General features: G+C 30.4%; 2 protein-coding genes and 1 non-coding gene across 13 annotated transcripts in view; 1 reads left to right on the forward strand and 2 right to left on the reverse strand.

The window, feature by feature from the left end:
• Nucleotides 1-13,510, reverse strand: part of LOC126843513 (beta-3 adrenergic receptor-like) — a 169,648-nt gene extending 156,138 nt beyond the window's left edge. For all 3 annotated transcript variants that reach the window (XM_050581076.1, XM_050581075.1, XM_050581074.1), the window contains exon 1: nucleotides 13,323-13,510. The gene's annotated coding sequence lies outside the window, so the exon portion shown is untranslated. The remainder of the gene's footprint in view (nucleotides 1-13,322) is intronic.
• Nucleotides 1,167-9,032, forward strand: LOC126843520 (DNA topoisomerase 1-like). 9 transcript variants are annotated; one of them, XM_050581093.1, is made up of 26 exons: nucleotides 1,168-1,328; nucleotides 1,545-1,565; nucleotides 1,724-1,765; nucleotides 2,243-2,284; nucleotides 2,462-2,488; nucleotides 2,968-3,000; nucleotides 3,080-3,112; nucleotides 3,273-3,314; nucleotides 3,786-3,827; nucleotides 4,005-4,031; nucleotides 4,904-4,936; nucleotides 5,111-5,152; nucleotides 5,370-5,411; nucleotides 5,592-5,618; nucleotides 6,086-6,118; nucleotides 6,198-6,230; nucleotides 6,733-6,762; nucleotides 6,827-6,868; nucleotides 7,226-7,276; nucleotides 7,361-7,402; nucleotides 7,581-7,607; nucleotides 8,000-8,032; nucleotides 8,262-8,276; nucleotides 8,400-8,420; nucleotides 8,785-8,807; nucleotides 8,896-9,032. In XM_050581093.1, the coding sequence occupies exons 1-26, from the start codon at nucleotides 1,268-1,270 to the stop codon at nucleotides 8,926-8,928; spliced, it is 897 nt and encodes a 298-aa protein (XP_050437050.1). In that variant the 5' UTR covers nucleotides 1,168-1,267; the 3' UTR covers nucleotides 8,929-9,032. The 9 variants fall into 9 exon arrangements, with proteins under 9 accessions (XP_050437051.1, XP_050437050.1, XP_050437054.1 ...); XM_050581094.1 differs by lacking the exon at nucleotides 1,545-1,565 and having other exon boundaries at nucleotides 1,167-1,328; XM_050581097.1 differs by lacking the exon at nucleotides 8,000-8,032.
• A 2,977-nt stretch (nucleotides 13,511-16,487) lies between the features above and the next one.
• Nucleotides 16,488-16,606, reverse strand: LOC126843844 (5S ribosomal RNA). Its single transcript, XR_007686490.1, has one exon. It is a non-coding gene; the product is annotated as a 5S ribosomal RNA (ribosomal RNA).
• Between the last annotated feature and the right edge of the window lie 567 nt (nucleotides 16,607-17,173).

Raw genomic sequence — 17,173 nt, forward strand, 5'->3', positions numbered from 1 at the left:
TTTGACTGATCGATAACCAGTTTTGGATAATTACTTAACTGAACTTTAATAACTCTAAAAGTAATGAATTGCCCTGTACTGTATACTATATAAGTAGGTATGTGCGTATGTATGAAGATATCCGTTTGATTATTATGGACACAAAAGAAAATATAATGGATCACGGCGGCAGTAATGTAAGGAATAGAGGCCTGATGTAGCAGGATGCTTGTTAGGAGCATAATATATTGATCAAATGGCCGGAAATCCGGTTACCTATTGAGTTCCTAAAATACCTGTTGAGCATCGAGGCAACGGGAAGAGCTTACGGATCCAGCATTCAGTCTGTATTGACTGTGAGTATAATCGTTTACAGTAAGCATAAGAAAATACTCGATACTGGACTACTTAAGTTTTGAATTATTAAAAACTTTAACGTCCTTACGACGAGAATCGAGTGCAATCGAATTGACTATGTCGACCTTGACCACATACGATGGTGTGTAGCTGATAAACAGCTATAACAGGATTCAATTAAAGTATAAAGTTAATAAAAATCATCAATATTTTTAAACGTCAAATACTTAAATCAATACTCATTCTGGCCCACTCAATGTATGTCCTATAAGGTTTAATTAGAAAATGGCATTTTTTTTTAATTGGATTAATTATTTTTATATCAACTTTTGATACTTAAATAATATTATATTATTAAATTTTTTTTTAATTAAGAATACCGAACATTTTCACTGGCCCATAACCGGTTTTGGACAAAAAAAAAATTAAGTTATTGAAGTTTAAAAGTTAAGACAGGAGGGAAAGGGCGGTTAGGTATTGCAAAAGCGTTTCTTGTATAGTTTTAGTATTTTTAACGTGTTATTCTGTTTTGCCGTTTACAAATCTAGTTGTTTTTTTCTTTACACATTAACACACATGAGCTAGTATACTAATTCTATTTGTTCAACACTGGTTGCCAATTGTTTTCAACTAAATCGCATAGGCTTACAAAATATAGTACAATTACAGTACATAATAATTTACAGTGTTTTATTAAGTACGAGAAACAGATACAACTTTGCATGTTTTTTTTTCAAACGTTACATTGGGTTTGTTTTTTAAACAAACAATTTTTTTTTTTGGCAAAATTTTACTGCGGTATACTTTGTCAAGCTTATTTTATAATGCGAACTCGTTATTCAAAAACAGTATGAACACTTAAGTCGTATACCGTAGATCATCTGGTTGGTCTTATCGTTTTATCGCATATTTTCAAAAAAATATATAAAATATGTTAAAAATATTTATTTACACTACACTATTATTCGTCACTGTCTCGTATAATGCACAAGGTAATTATAGCTACCTTAATTAATGATATTGTACTTTTTAAAGCAAGCATGTAAAAGAATATTATGGTTAAATTAAACTGTATGCAATATAATTAAATACAACTCTTTTGATTTATCGATACACCAAATTTACTAAAACAATAATAATTGCTGATCATGAATAAACATACAAACTATTTCTATCTGAATTTTTATTGTGTTGTGAATTATTTTCAGATAGTCCAAATGACAATCCAGGTAGTCAAGAAAAAAAATAATAATTTCACATTATCGATAGTAGGACTTGGCACCGTTTTAAATCTTAAAAGCCAATTCTTTAAAAATAAAATATTTGATAAAAAACGGTTAATTTAATATCAATTGTTAAATGTGACCTTATTTTTTATGTTTACCAGTGGAAAACCCGTCAAATTCGACTAGCAATGTAAGACAAAAACGTAAGTAAGCAATTTGCATACATAGCTCATGACGTCAGTAGAATTTCAATAACAAATATGTATTTATGACGACTCAAAACATTGTACAGTCACTTACTTGTTTTTAAATATTGACTGTATTCCCTTTATAGTAAAATTTCTTATAGGCTAAATTTCTTTTTTAATCCCTCCACAAATCTCTCTCTATTTCTATCTAATTATCTTATTGCAACCTCATAATTCTTTAGTTTTGTACAGCTTTTCTATTTCCACAGTCCTGTTCATCTTTTCTTTCAATGCTTTATTCCATCATTCTCAAGACCTATTGCTTAACACCATACCACCATCGCGTTGCTTCCTTAAGCCTGACAATTTGACGATAAATAGCAGCTGATATAGAATTAATAACAATTATTAATATAAGTATATTTTGGTGTTGTATAAGTAAAAACAAACAATTTAAAAGTACCTATTTATGATTTATGTCAATATTTTCAGATTCAGCACTTCGGATCCGACGCTCTAAGCCACATTTAATGAGTAAATAATATTTTATTAAAACGGAAATTATTAGTTTTATTTGAATTCAAGTCTATATGTTAAGGGCACATACTCTAAGTATAGTTATAGACAATAGTATTACATAATTGAGTGTCACTATTATCGGTATTACAAAAATAACCAAATTTCATAAACTGTATTCCACGTTTGTTTTAGTCAATACGTCATTTAGAACAGCTCCAGGTATTATATAATTTCATTTATTTATTAATAATAATCAACTATAAAAAAATTTGAAATTTGAAATAAAGATAAATATATACAATAATTATACAGGGTGATCCATTCAACGTAAGACATTGATTTCCTCGGACTAGAAATGTAGTTAAAACAGACCACCCTGTAAACTTTTGACAAAAGCATGCTTAAAATTGTTTTGTGCAATAATTATTCAAAACTAAGAATACATACTTTACACACAAACAAATCTTTAACAATGACATTTATAACATTTTAAGAATACTCTCCCTGTCTTGTATAACGAACAATAGGCTTGTAAAATAGTATTATGGTTAAACTAAACTGTATACAATATTATTAAATAAAATTCTTTTGATTTATCGATATACCAAATTTACTAAAACAATAATAATTGCTGATCCATAAATAAACATAAAAGCTATTGCTATCCGAGTACTTAATGTGTTGTCAATTATTTTCAGATAGTTCAGATAGCAATTCAGCAGACTTTCCAGGTAATTAAGAAAACAAATTATAATTTCACATTATCGACAGTAAGATCTGAGTACTTAATGTGTTGTCAACTATTTTCAGATAGTTCAGATAACAATTCAGCAGACTTTCCAAGTAATTAAGAAAAAAAGTTATAATTTCACATTATCGACAGTAAGATCTTGGCCGCTTTTTAAAGCCGATTCTATTAAAATATAATTTAAAAAAAAATTTGATAAAAATGGTTTCTTTTATATTACTCCTTAAATTTGACCCTATTTGTTATGTTTATTAGAGAAAAAACCCTCAATTTCGACTAGCAGTGTAAGACAAAAACGTAAGTAAGCTATTTGCATACATAGCTCATTACCTCAATAGAATGTCAAAAATAAATAGGTATGTGTTTATGACAACTCAAAAAATTGTACAGTCACTTACTTGTTGTTAAATATTGACTGTATTCCCTGTATAATACAACTTCTTATGGACTAAATTCCTTTTTTAATCCTTCCACAAATCTCACTCTATCTCATTGTGTTATTGTAACCTCATAATTCTTTAGTTTTGTGCAGCTTTTCCATTTTCACGGACCTGTACATCTTTTCTTTCAATGCGTTACCCCAACAATCTCAGGATCTATTGCTTAACACCACCCCATCATCGAGTTGCTTTCTTAGGTCTAACAATTTAACAATAAATTGTAGCTGATATAGAACTAATAACGATTATTAATACAATTATATTTTGGTTTTGTATTAGTACTAACGAATAATTTTGAATAATTAATGATTTATAGCAACATTTTCAGGTTCATCACTTTTATCCCAACGCGTTCAATCAGCCTTAATGGGTAAATACTATTTTATTAAAACGGAAATAATTAATTTTATTTGAGTTCAAGTCTATATGTTTAGGGCACATACTCTAAGTATAGTTATAGACAATAGTATTACATAATTGAGTGTCACTATTATCGGTATTACAAAAATAACCAAATTTGATAAACTGTATTCCACGTTTGTTTTAGCCGATACGTCAATTAGGACGGCATTAGGTATTATACAATTTACTTAAGAACCCTTTTGATAAAAGCATGCTTAAAATGTTTACCTGCCAACTTTACTAAAACAATAATTGCTAATCCAATTATAAGCATAAAAAAAGTTTTTCAGCCGAGTCTGCAACCACGAAAGAGCATTTTCATGTCTCGTTGAAGTACCGAATAAATTTAGAGTAGTGGTGGAATTATAGATAATGATATAGTATATTAAGAAGCAGTTACAAGATGGTATATTAAAACATCAAGTTTCTGGCTAATATTGTAATGTTTAATATCTGGCTTAAAACAATTCATAGATATTGTGTTCACAATGGTTCGACTATTATTAAAAAAAAATTTAATGTAATTTAACAGGTCGAATTGTTTCAAGCCAGATTTTATGAAAACACTAAAATATTAGCTTGTACATTATTTTTTAATCTCCTTGGCCATATGCTGTAACGGGAAGCTCCATGGAATATTTTTTTTTCATTATAATTCTACAACTAATCTAAATTTTCATATTATCTGGCCAAAAGTATCTTAACATAGAGAATTTGGGCCCTTAATTTATTTTGAATTTATCATTTAGTTCTAATTTGAACGTTGAACGTACAACATATCTCTTATCTCCCACCCCTATCTCCCACCCCTATCTCCTACCCCCTATCTCCTACCCCTATCTCCCATCCCCTATCTCCTACCTCCTATCTCCCACCCCCTATCTCCTACCAATATCTCCTACCCCCCCCCTGTAATGGTTTTGTAACGCTTTCGTAAAGAACGCATTTTTGGTAACGCTTTTTTCGGTTATGTGCCAGAGCAAAGACATGAAAATGTCAAAACTGTTGCTATCAGAGAACTTATGTGTTGTCAATTATTTTCAGATAGTTTAGATATCAGTTCAACAGAATTTCCAGGTAATTAGGAAAAATAAAAAAATTATTTCACATTATCGACAGTAAAATCTTGGCAACGTTTTTAATGTTAAAAGCCGATTCTTTAAAAAAAAATTTTTTAAAAATATATTTGATAAAAAAACGGTTAATTAAATATCAATTGTTAAATGTGACCTTATTTTTTATGTTTATCAGTGGAAAACCCATCAAATTCGACTAGCAATGTAAGACAAAAACGTAAGTAAGCAATTTGCATACATAGCTCATGACGTCAACAGAATGTCAATAACAAATATGTGTTTATGACAACTCAAAACATTGTACAGTCACTTACTTGTTTTTAAATATTGACTGGATTTTAATCCCTCCACAAATCTCTCTCTCTCTCTTTCTCTCCATCTCATTATCTTATTGTAACCTCTATAACCTTTATGATTTACGTCAATATTTTCAGATTCTGCACTTCGGATCCGACGCTCTAAACCACACTTAATGAGTAAATACTATTTTATTAAAACGGAAATAATTAGTTTTATGTGAATAAAAGTCGATGTGTTTAGATGTGTACCTGCTCTTAATATACTTATAGACAATATTATTAAATAATTTAATGTCACTATAATTGGTATTACGAAAATAACCAGATTTCATAAACTGTATTCTGCGTTTGTTTTAGTCGATACGTCATTTAGAACAGCTCCAGGTATTATATAATTTCATTTATTTATTAATAGTAATCAACTATAAAAAAATTTGAAATTTGAAATAAAGATAATATACAATAATTATACAGGGTGATCCATTCAACGTAAGACTTTGATTTCCTTGGACTAGAAATGTAGTTAAAACAGACCACCCTGTAAACTTTTGACAAAAGCATGCTTAAAATTGTTTTGTGCAATAATTATTCAAAACTAAGAATACATACTTTACACACAAACAAATCTTTAACAATGACATTTATAACATTTTAAGAATACTCTCCCTGTCTCGTATAACGCACAATAAGCTTGTAAAATAGTATTATGGTTAAATAGTATTATTATTAAATAACATTCTTTTGATTTATCGATACACCAAATTTACTAAAACAATAATAATTGCTGATCCATAAATAAACATAAAAGCTATTGCTATCCGAGTACTTAATGTGGTGTCAATTATTTTCAGATAGTTCAGATGGCAATTCAGCAGACTTTCCAGGTAATTAAGAAAAAAAATTTTAATTTCACATTATCGACAGTAAGATCTGAGTACTTAATGTGTTGTCAATTATTTTCAGATAGTTCAGATAACAATTCACCAGACTTTCCAAGTAATTAAGAAAAAAGTTATAATTTTACATTATCGACAGTAAGATCTTGGCCGCTTTTTAAATCTGAAAAGCCGATTCTATTAAAATATAATTTAAAAAAAAACATTTGATAAAAACGGTTTCTTTAATATAAATCCTTAAATTTGACCTTATTTGAAATTTGAAATAAAGATAATATATACAATAATTATACAAGGTGATCCATTCAACATGAGACATTGATTTCCTCGGACAAGAAATTTAGTTAAAACGGATCACCCTGTACACTTTTGATATCACTTTGTGTTATAATAATTCCTTTAGACCTGCGACCTCCCTCTCTACAAGGTGCTTAGTCCCCACTATGCCATCTATTCGCAGCTATATATATATACTTTTAACACTTTTATTCTTGGTGAAAAAAAAGTCGACTAGATTTGTATTCCCTACCTCGTCCTTAACTTTAAGTTTTAACGTGTAGAGACTGTAATACAATTAATCGGTCGTCGATGGGTTTTTTTAGAGACACCAACAAAACCAATCACTATTACAGGTATACTGTTGTTTTATACAACTATAAACGAACAATCAATTTTAAAGAATGTCAATATTTTCAGATTTAGCACTTCGGCTCCGACGCCATAAACCACCCTTACATAGTAATTACTATTTTATTAAAACAGAAATAATTAATTTTATTTAAAATTCAAGTCTATACGCTTTAAGTACCTACTATACTTAAATATATTAACAGACACATGTATAATCATCGAGTATGACTATAATAACGGTGTAACCAAGCTAACAAAATCTTAAAAACTGTATTGTATATTTTTGTTGAGTCGTTCCAACTAAAAGACGCTCAGGTATTATAGAATTTCGCTTAATTATTAAAATCATTTAATTGTTGAAAATAATGGTTTTAAAATATACATTAGTTATACAGGGCGATCCATTCAATGTAAGACATTTTTTTTTTATAATAAATTTTCATTTATAATTTTTTAATCTTTTAGAAGAAACAAATCTACCAAAAGTTCCAAAAATCAATACGAAAACCAAAACCGGTATGTAAAAGTGATAATAATGGTGACATAATATGTAAACTTTATAGTTTAATGTTTATTTATGATTTATGTCAACATTTTCAGGTTCGTCACTTCTATCCCGACGCATTAAATCATCCTTAATGGGTAAATACCATTTTATTAAAACGGAAATAATTAATTTTATTTGAATTCGAGTCTATATGTTTAGGACACTTGCTCTTGAGTTTAGTTATAGACAATAGTATTACATAATTGAGTGTCACTATTATCGGTATTACAAAAATAACCAAATTTGATAAACTGTATTCTACGTTTGTTTTAGTCGATACGTCAATTAGAACAGCGTTAGGTATTATACAATTTACTTTGTTAATTATTAATGTAAAATAAAATATATTATATACAATAATTATACAGGGTGATCCATTCAACGTAAGACATTGATTTCCTCGGACAATAAGTGTAGTTAAAACAGACCACCCTGTAAACTTTTGATAAAAACATGCTTAAAATAGTTTTTTGCAATTATTAATAAAAACTAAGGATACATATTTTACACACAAACAAATCTTTAACAATGTCATTTATAACATTTTAAGAATACAGAGACAAATTCTCCCTGTCTCGTAGAACGCACAATAAGCATGTAAAATAATATTATGATTAAATTAAACATTATCCGTTAATAAACATTAAATCTATTGCTATCCGAGTACTTAATGTGTTGTCAATTGTTTTCAGACAGTTTAGGTGACAATTCAGCTTACATTTCGGGTAATTAAGATAAATTAGGAATTACTAAATAATGCCCACCACACGTTTGTCCAGTGTATTAGACTCACAAAAACTAAAAATACTTTTACACACAAACAATCACATTTGACAATCGCGTTTATAGTTTTTTAATCATTTAGAGACAAATGTAACCAACTCTACGAATTTTGAAACATATATGTAAAAGTGATAATAATGGTGATACATTTTTTTTTTGCATATGTGCCAGGTACTCCTTCTTCAGGTACTGTAATGTTTATTCTATTTTTTAACTCTAGGCAAATAACATTAGAGATATAGGCGATTTTTAGTTTTTAATTTCGACCAAATATATGTATTTTTAATAGTTTTTTTGTTTTTTTTTTAGTGGATACGCCAGAAACGCCAGGTATTATACTATATTTTTTTTTTCATTGATTGATAACATTACAGCTTTATATTATAAATAGTATATCCGTTTATATGTGTTAACAAACGTATATCTTAAAAAAAAAAAGAAACAATCATCCGACATAGCTACTTAAGCCGAGATTTTAAATTTCTTTTTACTTTACTTTAAACCGGTCCGAGCAAAATATTGTTTCACTTTCAAACATAATATTCGAATTTAATTGATTTTCGCTCAAATCAGTTTCAATTTTAAACTCATGAAAATTAAAATTCTCTGTTACATAGGAATGCGACACTCTTCATTAAAGATTAATTAAATTAAGCGTATAATGAATTTTCTTTTTCTTTGTTGCTCGCCGCAGGTCCAGTGAATACTCCACATAGCGTAAGTATACATAAGTCATTTATATATTTTTTTCAAAAACCTTTGTTCACACTTTTATATTAGTATTTATTTTTTCATTTTTTTTCAGAGTGAAAGTGTAACAGAAACCGAAGACACATAGTCCGTGTATTTTGTCAAAAACTATATCCATATAGACCATATTATGTATTATTATTACAGTATGTAAGCCTTTAATTAAATGCACCAATATAAAACTATACACAAACATGGGTTTTTTTTTATTATTTTATAATATTTTAATTTCATATTTTCAAGTTCTCAAACTGATTAAACTGTTTGGTGTACATTTGATGTTTTAACGTGGAATTACACAACAATAAAAATCTATACAATCTATACTATATTTTGTATATTTTAAAAATGTAACTAAACCATTAAACGCTCTTTACAAACTTAAATGTAAAAGTATATTATAATGAATTGCCTTTTTAAAATATAAATAATTTGCTGAAAATTGCACCGGTCGAAAACCAATTTTGTATATTACTTTTAAAGTTATCAGAGCCTTAAGTTGAGGATGGGAGGAAGTATGATACATTATATAACACAGTATGACTATATTTCCCACACATCCCTTTCTTTAGGTAACCTGACAAAAAAAACACCAAACCGTTCTAAATATTTTGTTTTTTTTAATTCCCTACTGTTTTCTTTTTGTCTTTTCTGTTAATTTTTTTTTTGTCAAACATTGTGCGAGTGTCGTGGGACGACCGGCTTTGATGTTTTATCTTCAATCTAATCCTGCCGAAACACGCTGACGGACGACCGCCTGGGAATTTTAAAAGCTTCTAGTGACTATTCCTTAAAATATATATAGGCACGACTATATTGTCTAAGTATAGATAGTGAGCCGGCTTTTGAGAACCTTAAACAAAAAAAATTTAATAAAATCTGTTGCCCGCACAAACGCAATAATCTCTTTTATCTCCAAACAACAATTTTGTCAAAATGTTTTCACAGCACATTGAACTTACTCTTGGAACCAAAAAAAATATATATATATACTCCAATTACAATTTTTTCAAAGTTTCTGATTATCGCGAATCTGCAATATGCGCGTTTTTAAAAGCAACGTTTATAGTAAGATAGAAATCTTTGAAAACTATAATATATATATGTATATATATATATATATATATATATATATATATATATAAACACAAAATAAAAAGAAAAGTCACCAAGAGGATAAAAGGTACAGCGTAATAAACTTGTAATCTCATAAATCAAACAATGCGACTTTATGGAAAGTTTTTGAACGAATTTCTCAAAAACGAGTTTTATTAAGTGGTAGAAAAAATAAACAAAACAATAATAATCTCAACCTAACCAACCAACAGAAGTGGGCAATTGGCAATATCGTTTACAATATTAGTTGCTGTCTAAGGCACTTAGAAACCTTATAAAATGTTTTGATGAAAATTAAAAAAAAAAAAAACGCTCGACTTTGACAATAAATTGCTTTTGGTGTTGTGTTTTGCTTTTGCGGTTTCATCATAAATATTTTACTTGCAGCTTTATACTATTTAAGTGGCTTAAACGATTTCTCGAGCGGATTAATGACAGCGAGATTAAGTCAACAGCGATTAGTATTTGACAACAATATTAGTCGTTTGGATAGATTTAATGGATTTGGCGTTAAAGTTCAAATCAACACAACGTTTGGTAAGGTCATCGATAACGGCTATTATAGGTACATATGTGAACGTTTGTCGGACTTCCTAATTACTTGTTCATGACAGTTGGACGTTGGAAACTTGTCGAAATGCCATATTGTGCGAGGGCGATGCTCTTGTTTGCTAAACTTTACCTACAGCTGTACTTAAACACTCCAAGTCATATATATATTTATGAATTACTTCCGGTCGATTTCATCTCGCATTCGCTTCGACTACTACAAGGCACCCCAACCGAGTGTTTCTAAATAGTTCTTAACGGTACACTCTGAAAGAAATCAGTCAACGCGATTTACCACTACCGTTTATCTTACTTTTGGTAAACAAAAAATCGGTTGTGATTTTTACGCACTTATTTTGGGTACTCCCGGCTTGCACGCTTAATCCCTTTGTTAAAAACAATATGAGTTAACATAATATTATGCCATGATCATCATACCTGATTTCATTTATTTAACCTAAATTTGTTCGGTTCAAGTGGCGTGTGAAACTGTGGTTCACTTGTGATATAAATTTCGTCCATCGAACCGGATAACATTGTAGTTGTAAATAAAATATATTACATATTACTTAGTACTCATATTACAGTTGTTTGCCCATACACAGATATTGCCAACAACGTTGCAGTTCGGGAACGGTCTAATTAAGCCAGTAAGATTACTAGGTATGTATAATATTATTCCACTAAATAATTTAAACCCTCGGCTTGACCGGTAAACTAATATGTATAGGCAGACGGCTCGGGCTGGAGTCATAATATTTTTGTAATTACCCATATGTATTCTACTGTTCAGATATGTTGTATTCGTGCGGTGTGCACAGCTAACTAAATATGTATATATACTTTAAACTTTTGGCAAAACACGTTGTTATACGATTGTTATGAAAGCCCACATTCGACCGACACGACCTTTGGCGATGACCCGATCGTCGACGTTGAAGACATTCACACACAAGTTTGAGAACCACTGGCGTTGTCCATTCCGTCTTAAACCAGTTCATTGTTCGATCATACGTTGACTTTTGTGTACAGATATAATATAGTAGCACGCATGCCTATTGTCTTGTAAACAGTACATTTTATTATACTTGGCAATAGTCGCATTGAAGTTCTCTTGTAGGTCTTACTTGTCAAATACTTAAGTAAATACATAACAAAGCTTGAAATCACAATAGGAGCAAGTTTGACAAAAAAAAAAGTTGTCCAAGTTTATTTTAAGACCAAAATGCAACTTTTTCTGGTTATTTCTAAATCTAAACGGTCAAAGAAATATTTGCACTCTGTTCGATTGTGTCAGTCTTAACTTGTGCCACCATAGTACATAATATTAAGTTGACAGATTGAAAAATGCTTATTAGTAAATGTATTTGGGTACATTTAAAATGATTTTATTTTGATTTTATCAAACTACATTCAACTTGACCAGTATTTTTCATAGTAATATGAAATTTAATTTAATGAAAAATAATTTTAACCTTACCAAATAGGGTCCGGAAGTTTGTGCATTTGCACGTTTTTATTGAACGGTCTGAACATAGCTAGATAAGCTATAAAATATGTAAATTACATTTTAAAGAATCCAATTTCAATATTTGTTTTACATATTTTAAGGTTTCGCCATACTTTTTAATATGTTCGGTATCTCCAGCATAGCACAGCGTAGTACCAATGAAATAATGATATTGTTTATTTTATTGATTTTTTTGTGGTTACAATCGAATTCATCATTTCCAAAACGACATAAGTCACCGATTTTTCAAAAATATCTTTTTGTCAAATTTGATAATTATATACGTAGTTAAGTATTTTGTGTAAAAACTACATTTATTTTGTTAAAAAAAATAATACCAGTTTGTGCAATAATATTAATAACATTCCTGTGTTCATTTATTTATTTATTTTTTTATTTCTTGACTTAATTTTTTATGATAAATTTCTATTCCCAGCAAAAACAACGCAAGTCAAATATTCTGTTTTATCACAATTTAATGAATTGTGGTCAAAGTTAGACCATTCAAAACTATGGATTATGAATATCAGAAATCCTAAAAATAAGTTAGTAAAATATAGGTGTATGTGCAAGATAAGTTGAATTCCTGGAGTAATGATGTTTTTTGTGGTTAGTGTAAAATTTCAATTTTATGACTTGTGTCGTTTATGACATTTTTTTTTTTATTGAAGAATATTTACAATCTATGCTGCAAGGCATAATGAGCAAATTGTTACATTGTTTTATATGTATAGAGAGAATAAAAATAAACAATTAAAAACGGTGATGCTGTATAAGGAGGAAAGCTATCCAAGCTATCATAGAACCCAAGTTTATGGAATTACCGATTCAATCGATCTTAACGTATTTGAAAACGAAAAAAATAATACTTAAAAATAAAATGAAAAACTTTTTTAGGTGCAAAAATGTATGTACTTCCTGGTCCAGCTTATCAACTATAAACTTGGATTTTTTTTTACACTAAGCGACCAAAAAAAATGTTTAATAAATCATTGAATTTATCAACAATTTTGAGGAGGGAAAATGTCCAGATTTTTTTCTCGACTGGAGGGGGGGACACAGAGTGTTAAAAGGCGGAAGCATAGGCACAAATACGGGGGGAGCTAGGGTGGGCTTAGTCCCCAAATACTAGACATAGACCCACCAAAAAAATTAGGTTATGCATACAGTTTTAAAATACAAAAATATATTTACTTGTATATATATTTCAAAAAAAATTCCAGCCCCCCCCCCCCAAGTTAAAAACTGAAATGGCGCCTATGGGCGGAAGTCGCATAACTAAAGCTATTATATTTTTAAAGACTTACCTTTCATGTTAAACGTGCGCTGACCGGACGTCTTCCGGTTTGAAAATTGTCCGCGTGGCCGATTCGTGTGTGCACAAACGCCCGAGCGGACCTGACCTAACCGGTAAGTACGCGGCGATTGCGTCGATATGATCGCGGCTCGACGCGGTTACACCGGTAAGTCGCGAGACGCGATCGGACGCCGGACGCCGGGTGTACGACTGACGCGGACCGCGAGGACTAGTCCAACGCGCCGCCGGATGCGTGTTGTCCAACAAGTGCTTCTCGGACGCGGTGGCGGCGCTTGCGTGCGCCAAGACTTGCGTCGGTCACTCGGGCCGCCAAATCAGACCCTCCCCCCCCCCAAAAAAAACATCCCTAAAAAGAGTAACAACCACCCCGAGGCAATTTTTATTCAAAAGAAATCCAAAATCTGAAATCGAGAAAAATACCCCAAAAATGTACACATAAGTACGTCAACTTACAAAAATGTATTTAATACCTTGAGGTCTGATAATTAAACTGAAGCTACTATATCCATAGTAGTAGGTTTTGCCACAAACTATTTTTTTTAAAAGTCATTTTATTAGTGGGATTTTTCACGAAACGGCCAAGTTAAATATTATAGTCTGTCGTATAAAATGAGTTTTTATACTTATAGCTTCTAAGCTGTATCGTGGCTTTTTGAAGCACGATTTTTTCTTTTATACATTTCATTTGGCAAATAAACGATTAAAAAAAAAAAAGGTCTCGAAGACCAAAGTAAATACAATACTTTTTAAAAATCCATTTGTCCTTACCGCTTAAAGCTTTTGTGTAAATTGACATAAAACAAAATCCCTTTATTGCAGTTTTTAATTTTAGTGCCTAACTGCGCGGTTTATATTAAAAGGTTAAGGCTTAAGAGCTTAATTCCGATATTAAGATTGTCCTTTATTACGGAGAACCGGAGAGTTAAATTTTTTTATTGTATTTTTTCGTTACAACCTGCACAAGAGAAATTCAAATGCAGCATTTTAAGCCGCAATTCAAACAATCTAACCGTGCAACACCATACATCATAAACTCATACCGACCTTTACTTATCCTGATTGAAAACACCATCTTATATTTGTATAAGGCGACTAAACCAAACGAACCACAAACTTGTCAAAATTTCGTTTAACTTGTGTTTGGGCGACTATTGGTTCAGATTTAAGTCTCACAAAGTATGTTTAAATTTCATAGATTTAAAATATATAAAAAATATATAAAAATAGGGGATGGGATGGGGGGAGAGGGGCGGAATGGGATAATGATAAGTGTAGACGAGATGGGCATTAGAGTTTATTATAAGAGAATCGGCCGCCATAAGACACACAGATGATCTTGACTGTATCTTTAATCAAATCGAGTAAATAAATCTAGTCATCAAACTGAGTAAACGAGTAAATACATCGAGAGATACATTACAACACACACGACTGATTAAAATCGAGTAAACGAGTAAATGGATCTAGTAATGAATCCAGTAAACAAAACGAGTAACGAGTAAATTAATCGAAAAATACAATCAATACACGACTGAATGGAACCGAGTAAATGAGTAAGCGAGTTGTGTATTGAAATTAACAAATGGTGTTAACGAGATAACAAATCGAGTAATACAATACAACACACGACTTAATCAAATTGAGGAAACGAGTAAATCAATCTAGTCAACAAATTGAGTAAACGAGTAAATACATCGACAGATACAACACAACAAACACGACCGATTGAAATCGAGTAAACGAGTAAATTACCAAATGAATCAAGTAAACGATGAAACGAATCCGGTCAACAAATCGAGTAAACGAGCAAATTAATCGAGTAAATAAATCTAGTCAACAAATTGAGTAAACGAGTAAATACACCGAAAGATACATTACAACACACACGACTGATTGAATGCGAGTAAACGAGTAAATGAATCAAGTAAATACTAGAATCAAACTGAGCAAACGAGTAAATACATCGAGAGATACATTGCAACACACACTGATTGAAATCGAGTAAACAAATCGCGTAAATGAGATAACAAAATGAGAAATACCACACAACACACGACTGAGTAAAAATCGAGTAATCGAGTTACATGACCGAATGGAATCGAGTAAGCGAGTAATGCAACGCGCGAATGGCTGAAACCTAGTAAATGAGTAAAAACGTCTAAGTGGATTGTAACAAAATTTTCCTCCTTTAAGCATGAATATATTTTTGGGCTTAGAAAACGCTTTGCCTAAGTTCACAAGTTTCAGATTCCTCAATTTCTTTGACACTATTCTGCATTGGTAGTTTTGTACATACCAATGTCTTTCGTTGGAGGTAATGACTTCCGTTTTTCTTTTACATAAAATTCAAGTGTTAAAAAATATGTTTTTTTGTTCGATCGGGTATGGTTGGCCACTTTAACAGTTTGAACTTACTCCTTTTGAAAATGTATAATATATTATATACTGTATAGGTTTTATATCCGCTTGTTAACACTGCCCTATTGAGAGTACTATGTCCTTAGTTGCACATTTTTTCCCCTATTATAATTGCAGTGCTTAATAGCACCTAGTCTGCAATCCCTTTTGTCAAAAGATTATATTTTACCATAGTAGGTACGTCGCTACATAATGACCTAGACAAAAATCTTTAGAAATATCATAAAAATTCACCAGCAAATATTTAACAATGAACTTACCGTTTTGAGATCCGACTTAATGCTGAATTATACATTATTTTTCCCCACTTAAAACACAATCGTTCAATAATACTCAAACTGTATTATACAGTGTAAAACTATGTACAGTGGGAAAATTTAAAACCAAACCCAACAAGACCTGAATATATACACTGATACTGAACAAGGATTATATGGATAGAAAAAAGCACTTGTTTTTTAAAGAGTACAAAATATAAGAAATTGTTCGTGAAATCTTAATTTAAACAAAGACTGTGGTTAAATATGTACTTATAATGTTTGTCGGTGGTGAACCTGTATAATATTATCTACATGTCTGTAGACTAAAATGTCTTTTGTAAAAATTCAATATTACCGACTATTATACATTATTTCAACTATTATACTAATGGTTTGTTTGACCTGGTTATTGTTTTGTCTGTAAGTAATTGGTAAATACAAATAAATAATAAAAACTGGAATGATAAAACAAAAAATGCCAACGGCACGTAGTGTTCCCAAGCGGTCACCCATCCAAGTACTAACTACGCCCGACGTTGCTTAACTTCAGTGATCAGACGAGAACTGGTGTATTCAACGTGGTATGGTCGTTGGCGACAGCCTGAAGCATATTTTATTAATTTAAGCGCAATTAAATTATATTATGAAGAATATTGTTTTAATATTATTTACATTACACCTAACCAAAGTAAAAGTAAAAGTCAAAACTTGAAATAAAATATAATTCATTAATATAAACGCAATCTTTTTTAAGTCCAACGTCGATTAGAAGAATTAATTATTAATTTTGACTTTAAAGAAATATTATATTTTTTTTAAATAATACATGAATATTATTTGATTTCTATAAATTTAGTACCTACTCAAAAAAATTGTATTTTCTCTAAAGAATAATATATTGTGTTGTACAATTTACTCAATAAGTTCATATAGGGTGATTTAGAGGTAAAATAACGATACACCTTGCATGTATGCAAAGTCGCTTTTCGAATGACGAGTGTGAGAATTTAATAAACTAAAAAATGTAACTAAAACGTAATCGTTGATCCTTAATAGATGACTTTTTAACCACTGGACCGATATCATTAATACAGCCTATAACTCAGATATTATACACTGAAGATAATTTAAGATGACCAAAGTAGAGTGCATTCTTTTCCAG

Source organism: Adelges cooleyi, unplaced genomic scaffold, assembly GCF_023614345.1.
Source record: "Adelges cooleyi isolate 19-005CV unplaced genomic scaffold, UGA_ACOO_1.1 ACOO_flye_CR_arks_rails_tigmint_CR_PRNA_574, whole genome shotgun sequence".
Lineage (NCBI taxonomy): Eukaryota > Metazoa > Arthropoda > Insecta > Hemiptera > Adelgidae > Adelges > Adelges cooleyi.

Coding starts and splice junctions, on each gene's coding strand:
- LOC126843520 (XM_050581093.1), top strand. CDS start 1,268: ATGTTAAAAATATTTATTTACACTACACTATTATTCGTCACTGTCTCG. Junction 3,828..4,004: donor CGTTCAATCAGCCTTAATGG/GTAAATACTATT, acceptor CGTTTGTTTTAG/CCGATACGTCAATTAGGACG. Junction 5,412..5,591: donor CTCTAAACCACACTTAATGA/GTAAATACTATT, acceptor CGTTTGTTTTAG/TCGATACGTCATTTAGAACA.